The sequence below is a fragment of the Rhinoderma darwinii genome, chromosome 2 (genome assembly GCF_050947455.1).
Source record: "Rhinoderma darwinii isolate aRhiDar2 chromosome 2, aRhiDar2.hap1, whole genome shotgun sequence".
Classification (NCBI taxonomy): domain Eukaryota; kingdom Metazoa; phylum Chordata; class Amphibia; order Anura; family Rhinodermatidae; genus Rhinoderma; species Rhinoderma darwinii.
Genome location: NC_134688.1, coordinates 30,934,155 through 30,951,418, shown reverse-complemented (window position 1 = coordinate 30,951,418; position 17,264 = coordinate 30,934,155). Strand labels below are relative to the sequence as shown.

The 17,264-nt window shown below is 40.6% G+C and overlaps 1 protein-coding gene across 1 annotated transcript in view; it reads left to right on the top strand.

The window, feature by feature from the left end:
• Positions 1-5,721, top strand: part of PGR (progesterone receptor) — a 97,323-nt gene extending 91,602 nt beyond the window's left edge. Inside the window, exons 7-8 of the mRNA XM_075851520.1 lie at positions 1,942-2,099; positions 5,241-5,721. Coding sequence (XP_075707635.1) covers positions 1,942-2,099; positions 5,241-5,396 — 314 coding nt within the window. The 3' untranslated portion in view covers positions 5,397-5,721. The remainder of the gene's footprint in view (positions 1-1,941; positions 2,100-5,240) is intronic.
• The last annotated feature ends 11,543 nt before the right edge of the window (positions 5,722-17,264 follow it).

Below are 17,264 nucleotides of genomic sequence, written 5' to 3'. Positions count from 1 at the left end.
ATTGACGTAACTAAATTTCGATGTGCAACAATATATGTTTATTGCAAATGTAAATGGATTTTAAAAAAAAACAAGGGGGTAAATGGAGAATTTCTTTTTAGGAATCATATCGTGTCTACTTTATATTTACATTTTACATTATCATTGTCCAGACATTTTGTAGCAGGACAAACATGTCTCCTGATAAATGTCTTTAAAAACAGCCGAGATTTCTCCTGAGGATAAAAGTCTTTCAAAACCTGAAATGTTATAAAACATTCTCTGTGGATTCTTATACTAAATATACTTGTTTTACATTTTCTGTCCTTTTAATGGCAATTGTACTGTCCATGTAGATCATGGCAAGTGGTTTACTAATATGACCTACCATGCATGTACGGCGTGGTGAAAACGCTCAGATCCTGGCCTATTAACCCCCTGTAAATGCTACAAATAGTAGTGATCGGGGCATCTATGGGGTGCAAACAAAGGGATGGGGTTACTTTTGATAACTCTCCGTCGGCTCCAGCATCATAATCGCTGGGGCTGATGGTTTTATACGGGCAACACCTTAACAAAGGCCTCCAGAGCTGTCCTGTGATAATGCCTATTAGTTTTTCTTGCACAGACAATAATGCATTCAAATACATAAGTATTCCAATGAATGAGAGTTTAAAAGTAAAATTCTCCCAGTGGAACAAAAAAAAAGTGTAAAAAATTTTAAAAAGAAAATAGCTCAAAAGTAAAAGCAAAAAGAAATAAAAAAGAATAAACACAATTTTACACAAAACATTTTTTATTAAAAAAACATATACATATTGGTGCCCCCAAATTATTTATAATACAATATATAGTGTTCAAAAAAAATAATGTCGGAATTGCTTTTCTTTGCATCTCCTCCCCCCAAGACTTCATACACCTACGTAAAAAGAAGGAAGATGTCTCCCGGAAAACAGTAACGCTATTTCCTTAAAGGGATTTTCTTAGATTTTTATGGCATATCTGCAGTTTAAACATGTGTCAAGGATGCTGACAGCCTCCTGCGTGATATGTTGATGTTTTTTTCTGTATTTTTTAAACAGCTACCTACACAGTTAAGGCTTCGTTCACATCTGTGTCAGGGTTCCGTTCTGGCGCTCCGTCAGAGATTCCCGTCAGATCGGGACCATGACTGCAACAAAAGGAAACCATAGGTTTGATTTCAATGTTGACGGAAATGGTTTCCGTTTGTTTTAGTTGTGCAAGGTTTCCGTCGTTTTGACGGAATCAATACCGTAGTCGACTGCGCTATTCATTCCGTCAAAACTACGGAACCCTTGCACAACTGAGACAAACGGAAACCATTGGCATCGGATCTGTCATCATTGAACTCAATGGTGATGCAAACGGAAACCTATGGTTTCGGTTTGTTTCAGTCAGGGTCCCGTTCAGACGGGAAGATCCGATGGAAAGTCAGAATGGGACCCTGACGCAGATGTGAACGAAAAGTAAAGTAACTTTGTACTACTTTGTGTTATTTATTTTACTGATTTCGGCTTACATGATGTTTTATTCATATCTACCGCTAAAATCAGATTTATGCCGATTTCCTGTTACCCAAGCGCAGTGCATCATGGGGCCCGTAATGATAAATACAGTTAGAACTAAGCTGTAATTTCACATGTCTGACAGCGAGTGGTGCCAAACCACTGTCTGTTTCCAAGGGCAACCAGTTGAAAATCACATGAAATAATGTATCCTCTCCAAAATCTGTACAACAATGCATTTATAAAGTATATCAACTTTAATGTAGCTTTAAAATGTGAAATTGTTTAAGAATTGGAATTATAACATACCATTTTTTTGTTCAATAAAACACAATGGCTTCTTATAATATTTGTAATTGATCACTTTTCATATATTGTGATTGTAGATATATGTATTCTTATTGGTTTTTATCATGAATTCCATCTTTTTCTTCAGTTCCTTTGGAGGGTCTTAAAAGCCAAAGTCTTTTTGATGAGATGAGGTCAAACTACATAAGAGAACTGGCAAAAGCGATTGGCTTAAGACATAAAGGAGTTGTTGCAAGTTCTCAGAGGTTCTATCATCTTACTAAAGTCATGGACTCAATGCATGAAGTAAGTGCTTCCTACTTACTTAATTAATGCATCCGCATTATTTTACCATTATATACTGTCACCAACTGGAGGTGGATTTTTCTTTCTTGTACTTCAGAGGCACATGTAGAGGAGATTTCCTAGTACGGCAAATTCTGTTGAAACAGTCAAACAATTATCGTATTAAATGCTACAATTCTTTCTGTCTGCAGCCACCACTAGGGGGAGCTCCTTATACATGGATTTACACAGCTAATCAATTTGTATGCATTTAACTCCCCCTAGTGTTCACTAAAGGCAGCAAGAATATGATCATTTAGCTCTATGACCTAAAGGGACGTAGGGAATATGGATCTCCGTAACAGAAAAATGAAACTCTGTCCCTTAATAAGATATATTATGAAATCTAAATCTATTTAGACTAAATAAAATAAATTATACGTACATTAGTCCTTAACTTACCTAGACCACCACAGAATATTAGGTGTTAACCTATAATTCTAACACTAGGCTTACAGAAATATTACATATTAACCCATAATCACCCTAGAACACCACAAATATTGCCTTGAATCACTTATCTCCATAGACCAGCAGAGATATTAGGTATCAACCTCTAAGCCACCCTAGACCTCAAGGGATATTACCAGGAATACTGCCACTAACCCTAAAACCACACTATGTAAAAAGTTGGAATGCACTACACGTAGAAAAGTTAGTATAAGGCCAGATTCACACGAGCGTGGGGAAACTCGGACATGATAAACGTGACGTTTTTCACGTCCAAGGTGCCCCCGTGCGGGTTTAGTATTCACGGATCCCCATAGACATAAGTCATAAGACATAAGTGGAGGGATCCGTGAAAACTGAACAAAATAGGACATGTTCTATTTTTCAACGGACCCTTCACATGGTCCGTTGAAACAACAGCTGTGTGAATGGCCCCAATGAATTACATAGGTTCGTGTGACAGCCGTTGTTTCAACGGCCGTCACATGGACGTATTCAACGCTCTTGTGAATCAGGCTTAACTGATTGAGTATTATGTTTAGCTGTCTCTGAATTTGACCTTCTATTTTGTTAGATTTTTTTTATATTTATGTATATATTTGGATACATTTCCAAGTATAGTGGGGCTATGTTTCACTGTAAAAGAAGATTCTATCCTAAGAAGTTTTCAAGGTAACCTTGACCTCTGCTTTCTACTGTTCTTTATCTATCTTTGTTTTTTTTAGATGGCTAAGTACATTCTTGGCAAAGAAGAACGATAAAAAACAAGTAAAAAAACAAGCATACTAAAACTAAAAATGACAAACAACTTTCTGCTGACATCCAAAAGGTGCTGCCCAAAATATAAACTAGCCCTATGACATTTCACCAGTTTTTTGGGCACTTGTCAGTTTTGATCTGGGATTCCTTAGGCCTGCCAGAGGAAATTTGGAGGGCCCTGTCCCCATCTGTACAGAACATGTGCATCGTATACTTTGTTGTTATCATTATACACACACAGGACAGATCATCAATTAGGTCTAATAGATTACAACCTGTTCACATCAGAGTTCGGGTTCTGTTTATCGGGTTCCGCTCAACCTTACCGTCAGCGGAACCGATGAACGGAAAGCCGAACAGAAACTATCACTTCTGTTTGCATTACCATTGATTTCAAAGGTAATGTTTCCATTTCAGTTTTTCTTTTAGTTTCATAAAGTTTCAGTTTTTTTTCATGGAAACAATACTGCTGTCGACTGCGCTATTGTTTCCGTGAAAAAAACAAACTTTACAAAATGGAAACAAACTAAAACAGACTAAAACGGAGGCATTACCATTTGAAATCAATGGTAATAGAAACGAAAGTGATAGTTTCTGTTCGGCTTTCCGGTCATTGGTTCCTCTGACCGAAAGGTTGAACAGAAGCTGAACGCTGATGTGAACGGGCCCTTATTTGTGAATCATTACATGAAAAATAGACCCTGGCATCAAGTATTTGCTCTGAAGTCAGTTTCGTAAAGGGTTGTTTTCTGCTGGAACTTTTGGGTCCTGTTGTATTAGGAACCCACTATTGTGTCTGATCCTGGGCCCACCGGATGATTCTCTGGTACTCTGGTAGTCGTAATATTATATGGCCACAGTGAATGAGGTCTGATGGGATTATGTGTGGATGTTTATATTTTACTCAAATTCTGGGACATTAACTAGATGACAAACAATTGTAATTTTTGTACAGATTTTGCACAATTGTAGCTAAAAACGCAGAACTTCTTATCTTTGATATGGGACTGTGGTGGCAACTCATCACCATAATGTGGCACCACTCAACCATTGGGTGGTGGTATGCCTCAAATACTTATGGTAGCACTTTTCCATCTTGGATATCACTTATGTGATTATATGTCAGACACTCAGATGCCAAAACATAAATTAACACTCATCATGATATTCACTTCTTCCATGTAACGTTCTGATCCTGAGTTAGAGCCTTAGTTCATGCTGTACTCACAATATTGTTGGTTGCCATTGGAAACAGTCAACAGGTTTATCGACACACCCCATGTCCTATAATTCCCACAATGACACCCATGCTCCTATAATGCCTGCATTTACACCTCTGCCCCTATATTCTGTACAATATCCGGACTAAAGCAAGCACTTTGCAGTGATTGAACAAGCAAGTAATACTGGGAGATTTAATCTCTGAGGCCTGCCAAATTGTGAATGCAGCTCTGGAATATAGTACATACAACTATCCACCTTGCATTAACATGGTACTTTTCATTTTGATCCTGAGTTACAGCCTTTTTATAATATATTCTGTACTCACAAATCTGTTGGTTGCCATTAGAAATTAACTAGTTTCTTATCAGTCACACCTCTGTTCCTATAATATCCACAATGACACCCACGCTCCTACAATGTCTTAATTGACACCTCTGCCCCTGTAATTTCTACAATTTCCAGAATGAAGATTGCAAGCACAAGCTCTGTGTAGAAGTAATGCTTGAAGATTTCAGCTCTGAGGCTAGCCGAATTGTGAATTCAGCTATGGAATATAATACCTACAACTATCCACTTTGTAATCCACATTGTTCTTTTAATTTTGTAACTCAGGTTTTATCCTGGCAATGCTGTGCTATACATTAATCTATGACTTTTTTTTACCGACAGCTGGTCAAGCAGCTCCATCTCTATTGTCTTAACACCTTCCTCCAGTCGCGAGCGCTGAGCGTGGAATTCCCAGAGATGATGACAGAAGTAATTTCCGCACAGTTACCTAAGATCCTGGCCGGGATGGTAAAGCCGCTCGTCTTTCACAAAAAGTGAATGTCTCTTTCGTTTCCGCCGTTGGCTTATTTATTTTCCAATCGTTGTTTGTGGTAACTACAGGCACATCATCATTTGTTAATTTGTTACAGCTTTAATGGCACTAAGGATGGGCAGATGAGCTAGCACTCAAATCAGACTCTGAGCAATGTTTTTTTTCTGGTTGGTTATATTATTTCACCACCTGCTGTATAAATGCTACACAGCCCATGGAAGCAGTCATCGTCAGCCAATTACTTCTCCTATTGCTTTACAACGTACAACGTTCTTTGCTTAAAATTGTATGTAAAGTGAATATGACACATTAAACTGATGCAACATTTCAGATTTTGTTAGAGCTTTTTATGGTAGATGTAGACATGTGTCCTCCCAGTCGCTCTAAATCAGACGAAACCCGAGATCTACGGCGCAAGATGGGAAAAAAACATACCTCCGAGGGATGACGTTCATCAACCATCCGTTGTCCATAGACTCCCTTATTAAAAAAGTATATGTCACAGCCATCCAGTAAAGAAACATATACATTAAACGGGAGTCTATGGACAATGAACGGCCCTAGATGATGAATTTTAATCTTCGGAGAACCCCTTTAAGTCCAAAGTTAGCATGGATTTAAATAAATAAAAGACAGGTTATCTTGTATCTTTTTGCACAGAACTACTCTACTCCTCTTGTTCCTCCAGATCGGACTGCAAATTTATGTTAAAATTTCCCTTTAATGGATTTGAATCAGGATCTTTGGGTCCCGTTTGGCCTTGGCCACTGCCCTAATACCAGAGTTTTGGTTGTAAAAGGCCAGACACTTTTTATGTGTTTTGCACACATGGGGGTTCAATGCCCTAATGTTTTATATTTGGGCTACCTAAATCATTTTTGTGTTGTCTTTTGTTTTGTTTTTTCTCCCATTTTTAGAGTATTTTACAAAAAGTATATAAAAAAAGTTACTTCTAATTTATTTGTATTTCATTTTCTTGATAAAATAAAGTATTGTAGTTGATATGATGCATGATTTCTTTAGTTTCTATAGTTTTTTTCTTTTCACTTTTTTTTTCCTCAAATTTTTTTTCAAAATCTTTTTATAAGATCTTGTTGAACATTTAAAGCTAGTCTCTCATCAGACTACATAGTAAAGGAATCTTCCAGCACATCCTTAAAAAAGTATAAACTTATTCGGCAAATATCTTTAAAAAAATAGATTTAGGACAGCATGGTATGTGGCCTGGTCCGTTCTCTTATTAGCAAAAACGGCACAAAAATATTGTGTCATTTAGCTAATGGGAGTGATCATAGAATACACCGGACTCAGTTATGAGTCTGGTTTATTCATCTGGGGATTGTTCCCCTAGCCCTCCTCACGTAGATTGTCCAACACAGCCGAGAGGAGGTAAGGAAGGCGGGAAAAGCGCTCTCCTCATGAATACAACAGACTCATACCACTCCTATTAGCCAAACGGCACAATATTTTTTTCCCTGTTTTGGCTAATAGGAGAGCGGACTTGCCCCATACTGTGTTTCCTTATATAGGGCAGCATGATGACATCCACTTTATAGGTTATTCTTCACTACAATTGTTTTTATATTATTTGTCTCCTATTGCGCACAGTCGTCTCACAGCCAGGCACAGAAATTGCTGTTATTTTATGTTCAGTTTGCTTCTAAGATACTGCAGTACATAAGTAGGCTAAAATGGTCAAATTAGTTGTCACCTAACTTTCCAGAAAGAAACATATGTAGTTTAGAAATGGCTGAAAATAATTTTTAACAGTTTGACAAAGGAGAACACCAAAGGAATAAATATCTGTTCTTTATTATATTTTACTTAATTTTAGGGAAATTGCTCTTTAACCAGTAATTTTGGGCCTCTAGGACCAGACATAATTTAACATATTGAAATGTACGTCAGTTTAATGGCTATAACTTTTTTGTTTAATTGTATAAACATGATTTGTGTAAAACCAATACAACACTTTTTTTATTATTATTAATTATTATTATATTATTATTGTTGTTTTTATACATAGTTTCTGCTCTTTATTAGGCTTATAGTTTATAAAAAAAATATTGTAAAAACATTGTTTTTCTTTTAGATTCTAGCCAATTTTTTTTCTGCTCATCATATTGAATAACCCTAAAATATATATATTTTTTGTCTTCTCCATTGTCTGCTGTTAATTTTGATTTGGCAACGATTGGTAGGAGGTGTTGTTTACTATGTGTATTTTTTTCCTACTTTTTTTTTCCCAAAGTCCAGCCCCCAAAAGGCAGACTAATAATTGGATGCATTTTTTTTGCACGTTAGTTTCCCACTGTAACAGGGGCTGCTGCTACCAACATCCTAGTGATCATTTTATCAGTCACGTGATCTCTGGGACCATTAAAGGCACTGCAGTTACCACAACTGTACACAAAGCACTCATTAGTTGCCGTGTATGTGACAACAGAGGACTGTGAGCAGTAAAAAACGGCTTGTGAATAGCGCATGGCTATCCGGTTTGCCAAATATAAGGGAAATCCGCAGCAGACTTTCTTTGCTGTGGTTTCTATTGCTTTTTAAGCAACTTAGTGCAGATGTTGCAGTAGATAACAGGGCAGAAACCAGCTTACGGTGCAGGATTTACATTCCGCAGCATGCACAGTCTGTTGCGGACTGAAATCTGCGGAAAATCCGCTGCAAAATCTGCCACGTCTGAATAAACTATATTATGCAAATTTTGCTGCAGATTCGTTGCGTAATTGCTATGAATTTGCATGAAAATTCGCAGCGGTAAATTTACGCCACGTCTTAAAGGGGATTTCCACCTTCTGACAACTGATAACCTATCCACCGGATAGGTCATCAGTACATGATCTGTGGGAGTCTGACACCTGGACCCCGCATGGATCAGCTGGTCCGGTGTCTCTGTGCACCGGACGTGCATGCCGGAAGCAGTTGCCTCCAGCCACGGAATAGCATCCGAGCTGCAGTACTGTATTCAAGTGAATAGGAGCAGACCTGCAGTTCCAACTGCTTCCGGCTCCGTACATAGCATTATGTGCCATAACATCCAATGCCCAGAGTGGCTTAACGGTCCGGGTGTCGGACCCGCACCGATGATATACTGATGACCTATCCGGTGGATAGGTCATCAGTTGTCAGAAGGTGGAAAACCCCTTTAAGGTCTTCAGTGCATATAGAATGGTCTATAAAGGAAATTAATACACTATATACAGTATATTGAATAGCCACTTTACTAGAGACACCCATCTGGTAGCACATTGGACCTCCTTTGGCCGGCAGAACCACAGCAATTTGTCATGGCATAGATTCCACTAGGTGTTGAAATCATTCTGCAATAATATTGTACGATCTGGACAGGATAGCTTCTCACAGTTGCCGTTGGAGTGTATTTCTGCTATAGGTTAAACCGCTGCCATGAAGGGATGAACTTAGTCGGCCACAATGTTTAAGTAAGCCCTACTGTTCAAAAGTCTATTGAAAGTTATGAGAGGAGCCAGGGTGTGCCAAAAAAAAAACCATTTCCCACACCATTACTTTACCTCCACCTGCCTCAACTGTTGACACCTGACAGAAAGGGTTCAGTGACGCTTGCTGCTTGTGCCATATTCTGACCCTCCCATTATCATGGTGCCACGGAAATCTGGATTCATCTGATCAGGCAACATTTTCCATTACTCAGTAATCCAATTTTTGCGTTATTTTCCCCACTGGAATCTTGTCTCTCTGTATCCTTAGACAGTTAAGGCACTCGCACTGGTTGTCTGCGGTTACAGCCCATGTGTGCTAAGGAACAACTAATTATGCATTCAGACACGTTAGTTGGAGCACCGGCGTTGTATTCGGCGGCCATTTTACAACGATTCTTGACATCCTCTGACCCTTTTCGTAGACACAAGATCCCCTTTTGCCAAATGTTTTTCCTCAATCCTACCATTCTCGGTTTACTCTTGACACCGTTGAATGAGAAAACCCAACAGGGCTGGCAGTTTTTGAAATCCTGTCCCCGGTTAGGGTATGTTCACACGCACTAATTACGGACGAAATTCTGGCGTTTTTGCCCCGAATTACGTCCGAAAAATGCGCCACGATAGCGTTGACAAACATCTGCTCATTGAAAGCAATGGGCTGACGTTTGTCTGTTCACACGAGGCGTATATTTACGCGCCGCTGTCAAATGATGGCGCGTAAAAAGACGCCCGCGTCAAAGAAGTGGCCTGTCACTTCTTTGGGCATAATTGGAGCCGTTATTCATTGACTCCAATGAAAAGCAGCGCCAATTACGTCCGTAATAAACGCGGCGTTCAAGCGCCTGCACATGCCGTTACGGCTGAAATTACGGGGATGTTTCCTCCTGAAAACATCCCCGTAATTTCAGCCGTTACGGACGCTGTCGTGTGAACATACCCTTAGTCTACCACTGATGACTATGCCTCGTTCGAAGTCACTCAGATCGCTCAATTTTCCCAATCGAATGTGGATTCACACTGAAATTGATCCACGGAAAACTTGCTCACTTGATTTTATGCTGCACCCCGCTGTCACGTGTCTAATTTCCATACAGAGAAGCTCCAATCGTGAAAGGGCAGGTGTCTCTAATAAAGAGGCCATTCAGTGTAGTTCTTTCCTTGGCACTGTACAAAGAATAGATTATCTGTATATACAATGTGACGAGTTTCATTTACTTTAATTACATTACATCACAGTTTTATTATGTGGATACAGAACATTAGATTTAGCTTTCTTTAATGCAAACTGGAATCAAAATGTAGAAAGAAAAGCCAGACTTTACCAGGATTCTCAATCATTTGTGCAATTTCAGAAGGCGTAGGAAATAGGTTTGTTCCTTTCAAGTACGGAATTAATTTTTGACATATCCTGTGCAAGATGCAATTACTAAAGTAACAACCTATTCCATATGACGGCAGCCTCTGCACAATGATCACAGCGAGCAATTTTAAGAACCACTGAAGACATTCTACAAATCAGAAGCCGGTGTCATTTCTGCCAAATCCACATTATCTGTATAGAAACCTGACCTGTGCAGCACTCATGTATTGAGTTATTTACCATGCTTCGCACAAAGGTATACCATGTCAGGGTCAGTTCACACAGAGTTTTTTGACACGTAAACCGTGCTAAAAGACCGGCCAAAATCGCCCCTCATTTTGGCGTTTTTTTTCTTACTTTTGGCCGCTCGCGGGAAAAAGAAGCGGCATGTACTTTCTTGCCACGGTTTTCGCCAGTGACTTCCCATTGAAATAAACAGGAAGCAGAAAAAACCTGCGTTGCTCGTTTCTAAGCGCTTTTTTATGCCGTTTTGTGCCCACGGTCATTGCTTTAGCTTCAATAGACGTAGGCAAAAAACCCAGCAAAAAGCACGGAAAAAAAAGTGCTGGCAGTTTTAAATCTGCCTCAAAATTCATGGAGGATTTTTGAGGCAGATTTGTTCTTATAGTGGCAGACACTGACAGCAAAGGAAACCTGTACAAGAAATGAGTGCGGCCCCCATTCCCTTCAAAGGTGACAAAACCGCCTAAAAGCATAATATATCCTTTATATAGGAAAAAATATATATCAGTATATGCAAAGTCACTTATTGACACTAAGACACAGCCCTCCCAATGCCGAAATGAGACTGATTAAATGGATCTACAAATTTTTTGAATGGTTCATAAAGTCCGTAGTAATACAATCCCCATACAAAGAAGAGAGAAGACCCTAAAAGAATTATACTAGTAATATAATCTAATAAACGTAACATTTTCTATCATACATCGAATTCTGGAAGCTATTATTTTTGTAGATTTAAAAAACAACTAGAAACAGGCAAAAAGCAGAACCAGCAAAGATTCTGATGATTCATCTTCTGCTAAAGGAGTCAGACAGGAAACAATCTGCACAATGAAGTCTTAATAAAATATAACAGCTTCCTGTCCTCTGTGGTATATACATCATTTATTAGGGAAATAGGTAGACAGCGGTTGTTTTTTTATATTGTTTTCTAATGTTTCTGTTTTCCGAACCTCGGAGCTATGAATGATCGTGTCATAGAAGAGTGGGATTGACATACAAAAAAATCTAAATAGTGCCCACTTCTGGTTCTGGTTAAAAGTGTTTTTGCCATGAGAGCAAGTTATGGCACATTACTAGAACTCATCTACTGAAATCTAATAAACATAAGTTGTAATATCACTCAAAAAAGGCATCCAGACCTCTTTTGAAATGTTTCAGTGAATTCACCATAACAACTTCTTCTGGCAGAGAGCTCCATGCTAGGCTGTGGCTGCTTTATTGTATCTGGCTGGTTATTTTAAAAAAAATGGGGGAAGGGGCGCACGTAGTTAAAAAAAAAAGAAAAAATAATTCATAACCTGCCAGATACAACACAGCAGCAGCCTAGCATTACCAGGGTGGGAAGAGTCACAGTTTTTGGCCCTTCCCAGCCTAATGCCACCAGCCTGCGGCCGCCCTGGTCCCTTGTCATCACTACAGATGGTCGGGTACCGGATTGTGCCCGGCTCTTCCCGATAACTCCGGTGGCAGTGGGTACCGGGGTAATAATGCGGTTTAGTATTAGCCTTTTTACTGGCTAACACTAAACCCCACCTTAGTAATGGACATCGTCAAACAGACAACTGCCATTATTAAGGCGCTAATAAAGTATTAGGCTGGGTTCACACGACCTATTTTCAGGCGTAAACGAGGCGTATTATGCCTCGTTTTACGCCTGAAAATAGGGCTACAATACGTCGGCAAACATCTGCCCATTCATTTGAATTGGTTTGCCGACGTATTGTGCAGACGACCTGTAATTTACGCGTCGTCGTTTGACAGCTGTCAAACGACGACGCGTAAATTGACTGCCTCGGCAAAGAAGTGCAGGGCACTTCTTTGCAACGTAATTTGAGCTGTTCTTCATTGAACTCAATGAAGCACAGCTCAAGATCTACGAGCGTCACAGACGCCTCGTAAATTACGAGGAGGAGCATTTACGTGTGAAACGAGGCAGCTGTTAACAGTCTGTCTTTTCACACGTAAATGCCTCTCATCGTGTGAACATACCCTTAAAAAATAGACAAAACTCCCTGTTCACACAGAGATTTTTGGCATGGAAACCGCGTCAGAATCATCATCATAAAACCCCAGAAATTGGCCCACATTGATTTCAATGTGATCCAAAGGCGTCTTCATCCCGGGCGGTTTTAGGCCACTCGTGGGGAATAAAAGCAGCGTGTCCTTTCTTAGCGCAGCTTCTGCCTCTGAAATTATTGAAATTAATGAGAGGCAGAAAAAACCTGCAGCGCTCGTTTCTGAGCGTTTTTCGTGGCGTTTTTGTCTGCGCATTAGATTTAATGCCACGGGCAAAAAACGCACCGAAAACCACCGACAAAAAAGCACGAGCAGTTCAAAATCTGAATTCCTGAAGAAATTCTGAGGCAGATTTTTGTCTGCCTGCAAAAAAACTCTGTGTGAATAGGGCCTAAGGGTGTATACACACAGTGCGGTTATGCGTTTTTACCGCAATTTTTTTTATGCGGTTTTCGGTCACACAACGAATACGCAGCAAAAGTGCACTGTGTGAATACACCCTAAGAAAATATTTTTTTCATCAAAATAAAAACTCACCCACACAACCCTCGGCAACCATTTTATTTAAGAAAAAACAAAAATAACGTAGATCGAAGTAGTCCAACGAAACCTGCAAAACAAAAAAATTAAGTTAGTAATATGACAAATAAAGAAAACGTAATTACAGCAGACTTTTGTCTTCTCCCCTGTACCACAATAGAAACTAGACGTCTATGCAAAATAATTTCCATAGGGCATGTTCACACAGCGCTAAAAAAATAAACAAATACACTAGTGTTTCTTGTGAAGCGCTTTTTAAAATACAGGCATTTTTCACATGTTTTGTGCGTGCTTTTAGCTCATTTTTGGGTGCATTATTAGGACTTTCACTGACCTTGGGAACATTTGGAGCGTTTTACGCACCAAAGAATTGACATGATGCCTTTTTTACGCAACATGTTTTTTAAAACGCTTGCGTAGAAAAGCGCATTGTATGTAACAATGGCTTGCTTTCCCATTGATTTAAATGGGAAGCTTAATCAAGCGTTTTTTAATCTTTTTTGAGCATTTTTTGATGCATATTGTGCACGCTTTTTGCACATTTTTTGGCAAGTAATTAGGACTCCTATTGACTATGGGAACATTAGGCGCATTTTACGTGCCAAAGAATTGACCCGCATTGTATATACTAATATTGCGCTTTACCGTTTATGTAAATGGGAAAGATTAAAATGAAGCGTTTTTTTTACGGGTTTTTTTCTGCATAAAATGCATCAAAAACCATGTAAAATACACACCGTGTGAACCACAGGGTCTCCCTCTTGACTTTCATCATTCTTAGCCTTTTGGTGTGTCCTATAGCTTTTGCCAGCTGCGATTTTGAAATCACTCCCAAAATGGGAGTTGGACAATGGTTGAGAATTTGAAGACACCTTTTCCTGGCTTGTATCCAAAAATAGGGAGGGGGTGAGTCTGCCTCCCACATTTACAGCAGTTGTAAGTCCGGTTGCTTTATCTGATTCATCTTGTTGTAATTCTGGGAAGTGCTCTCTCTGGTGGCCAACATAGGAAAACATGTAAAATTATTAATAAATTTTTAATACTTCCCACATTTTGAAAAAAAAAATATATATAAACCTTAAAAAAAATGTTTTCATTTGCGACACATTCTCTTTAAGTTCTAAGAATTAATGGCATTTCCTAGCCATTAATATAATTTGGCCTCTAACTCCACCTCACCTCTTCCACCTTCTTCTAGAATGGAAAAGCTTGGGGCTTGTCCACCGCATTCCACCCCCTTCCCTTGAAAGAGAGAAGGGTGGCATAAGCCTTCGGTTAGTTTTCCTGGATGGTGAAGACATTGTGATTCTTCTGGAAAAGGGAAGCCCTGCATAGGATCGTACTCACTTGTAAGCTTTTCTGTGTAGACAGGGACAGAAATCAACAGAGGTGGTTTTAATGACAGCCCTATTATACTTCTGGGTGCTAAGATAAGGCAGGACAGCAACACTGTACACTACACACACACAAATCAGGTATTGTTTGCATCTCTCCTGCTACTCCCTGGTCTCTGGGAGAAGGCCTGTACTTAGGGGCATAACTAGGAAAGACTGGGCCCCATAGCAAACTTTCGACTGGGGCCCCCCTAGGTGCCACATGCAGCCCCCCTTATAGATAGTGCCCCCTGTAGATTGTGCTATACAGCCCCCCTGTAGACAGTGCTATACAGCCCCCCTGTAGACAGTGCAACACCCCACTTGTAGATAGCACCACCACCTCCCCCTTGTAGATAGTGCCATACAGCCCCCCCTGTAGATAGCGCCACACAGTTCCCCCTGAATATAATGCCACACCGACCCCTCCCTTCTAAATAGTGCCATACAGCCCCTCTAGTAGATAGTGCGACACAGCCCCCTTAGTAGTGCCACACAGCCCCCCTTAGTAGTGCCACACAGCCCCCCTGTATAGTGCCACACAGACCCCATAATATATAGTGCCATCCTGCGCCACCCCTTGTATATAGTGCCACCCTGCTCCCCCCTTGTATATAGTGCCACCCTGCTCCCCCATTGTATATAGTGCAACCCTGCCCCCCTTGTATATATTGCTCCCCCCTTGTAGATGGTGCCACCCTGCTCCCCCCTTGTATATAGTGCCACCCTGCTCCCCCTTGTATATAGTGACACCCTGCTCCCCCTTGCATATAGTGCCACACAGTCCCCCAAAAAAACACATATATAATGTTCTTACCTTGCCCCGTTCTTGCGACGGACGGAGCGCTGCACGGGTTCTAGTTGGGACACATACGCAGACCAGTGTGATGCAGTGACGTCATCACGCTGGCCTGCACTGAGAGTCTTCCCAGCACCTTCTAGGCTGCAGGCCTAAAGTGGCCTCCAGCCTCAGGGCTGATTCTAGCTTTTCTGCTTACTGATGCGAAAATTGAAATGGCGCCCCCAGATTTGACATCACCCTGGCTGTTCTACACCAGCCTCCCAAAAAATCTTGCGGATGCGCCGTTGCCTTGTACTCCCCTGGTATGCGCGGTGCTGCGATGAAGCCGGGCAGAGTACACCTCCCTTCACTGTGCGTGCCCAAATAGTACGAGGCAATGGCACATCTGAGAAAGTTGTATCAGCCAGGGGGATGTCAATCAAACATGGAAAGGTGGGTTTGGAGGCAGGCAGATGTGACTCTTCAAGATAGCGGCACCGACCCATGACCCTTTAACGAGTAATTAGCATATAGTGTGCACCGTTTTAAAAGTTGATTTTATAGATTTTGCAGCATCTGAAAAAAACATACATTTGGAAATATTGTCAGGTCACCGAAGGGTGGCGGTTCAAGAGGTTAAAACTACCAGACAGGTTCCCATTAAATATACAATGAATTGAAAACAACTCCATCTGCCCTGCAATTTTGTTATTATACTGTAAATATATCCTATATAATTACAGCATCAGAAGCTCTGACATACAGTACCAGAAACAACCTCTGTACATAAATACAACGCCAGAACCAAGCTCAGTACATAAATACAGCTATAGAACCAAGCTCATTACATAAATACAGTACCAGAACCAAGCTCAGTACATAAATACAGCACCAGAACAAAGCTCAGTGCATAAATAACAGCACCAGAACAAAGCTCAGTACATATATACAGCCTCGGAACCAAGCTCAGTACATATATACTGCACCAGAACCAACCTCAGTACATATATGCAGCCCCAGAACCAAGCTCAGTACATGTATACAGCCCCAGAACCAAGCTCAGTACATATATACAGCACCAGAACAAAGTTCAGTACATATATACAGCACCAGAACAAATACAACTCAACCCCTGCCGTATAGGTTTGTACGGCGTAAAACTACAGCTCCCAGCATGACCCGAACAATGGTAAGAATATGCTGGGAGTTGCTGTTTCACAAAATAAATAAATATCATAATCATACCACCCATCATTTCGCTGCAGATCATAAAGTGACTATAGTACTGATTAGAGGCCGAATAAACATTTACATTAAGTGACTCACCGGTGATGTCTCAAATTCTAGTTCTTTTTCTATTCTCTTCTCCATCCAGTCAAGACCTCAATGATGACTTCTCCTGGCCACAGCCTATTTCTGCAGTTTTCCTCTCAGATGTCTTCAATTTCTCACTTTTAAGACATTTCTGCACCTATAAACGAAGATAAAATTCTCAACACCCCTAAATATAATAGCGCCATACACTGCACATCTAATTATAATAGCTTCATACACTGTGTCCATGATTATAATATCATACACTGTGTCCCACACACACACACACACATACACCGTACCCCCTGTAGATAGTGGCCCATAGCTCCCCTGTAGATAGTGACCCCCATAGAGCCTCTGTAGATAGTGCCCTAAATAGAAGTCCCTGTAAATAGTGCCCCACATAGAGCCCCCTGTAGATAGTGCCCACATATGGACTCCAGAGCTGCAAGGCAGTAGTTCTAACCACTGAGCCACCGTGCTGCCTTACATATAGCTCCCCTTATAGATAGTGCTCCACATATAGCCCACCTCTGTAGATAGTGCCTCACATATAGCTCCCCCTGTATATAGTGTCCCACATATAGCCCACCTGTGTAGACAGTGCCCTACATATAGCCCTCCCTGTAGATAGTGCCCCAGGAGTTAGCCCACCCCTGTATATATTGTCCCACATATAGCCCACCCCTGTAGATAGTGCCCTACAAATAGCTGCCCGTGTATATAGTGCTCCACATCGCCACATATAGACCCCCCCCCCCTGTATATCGAGC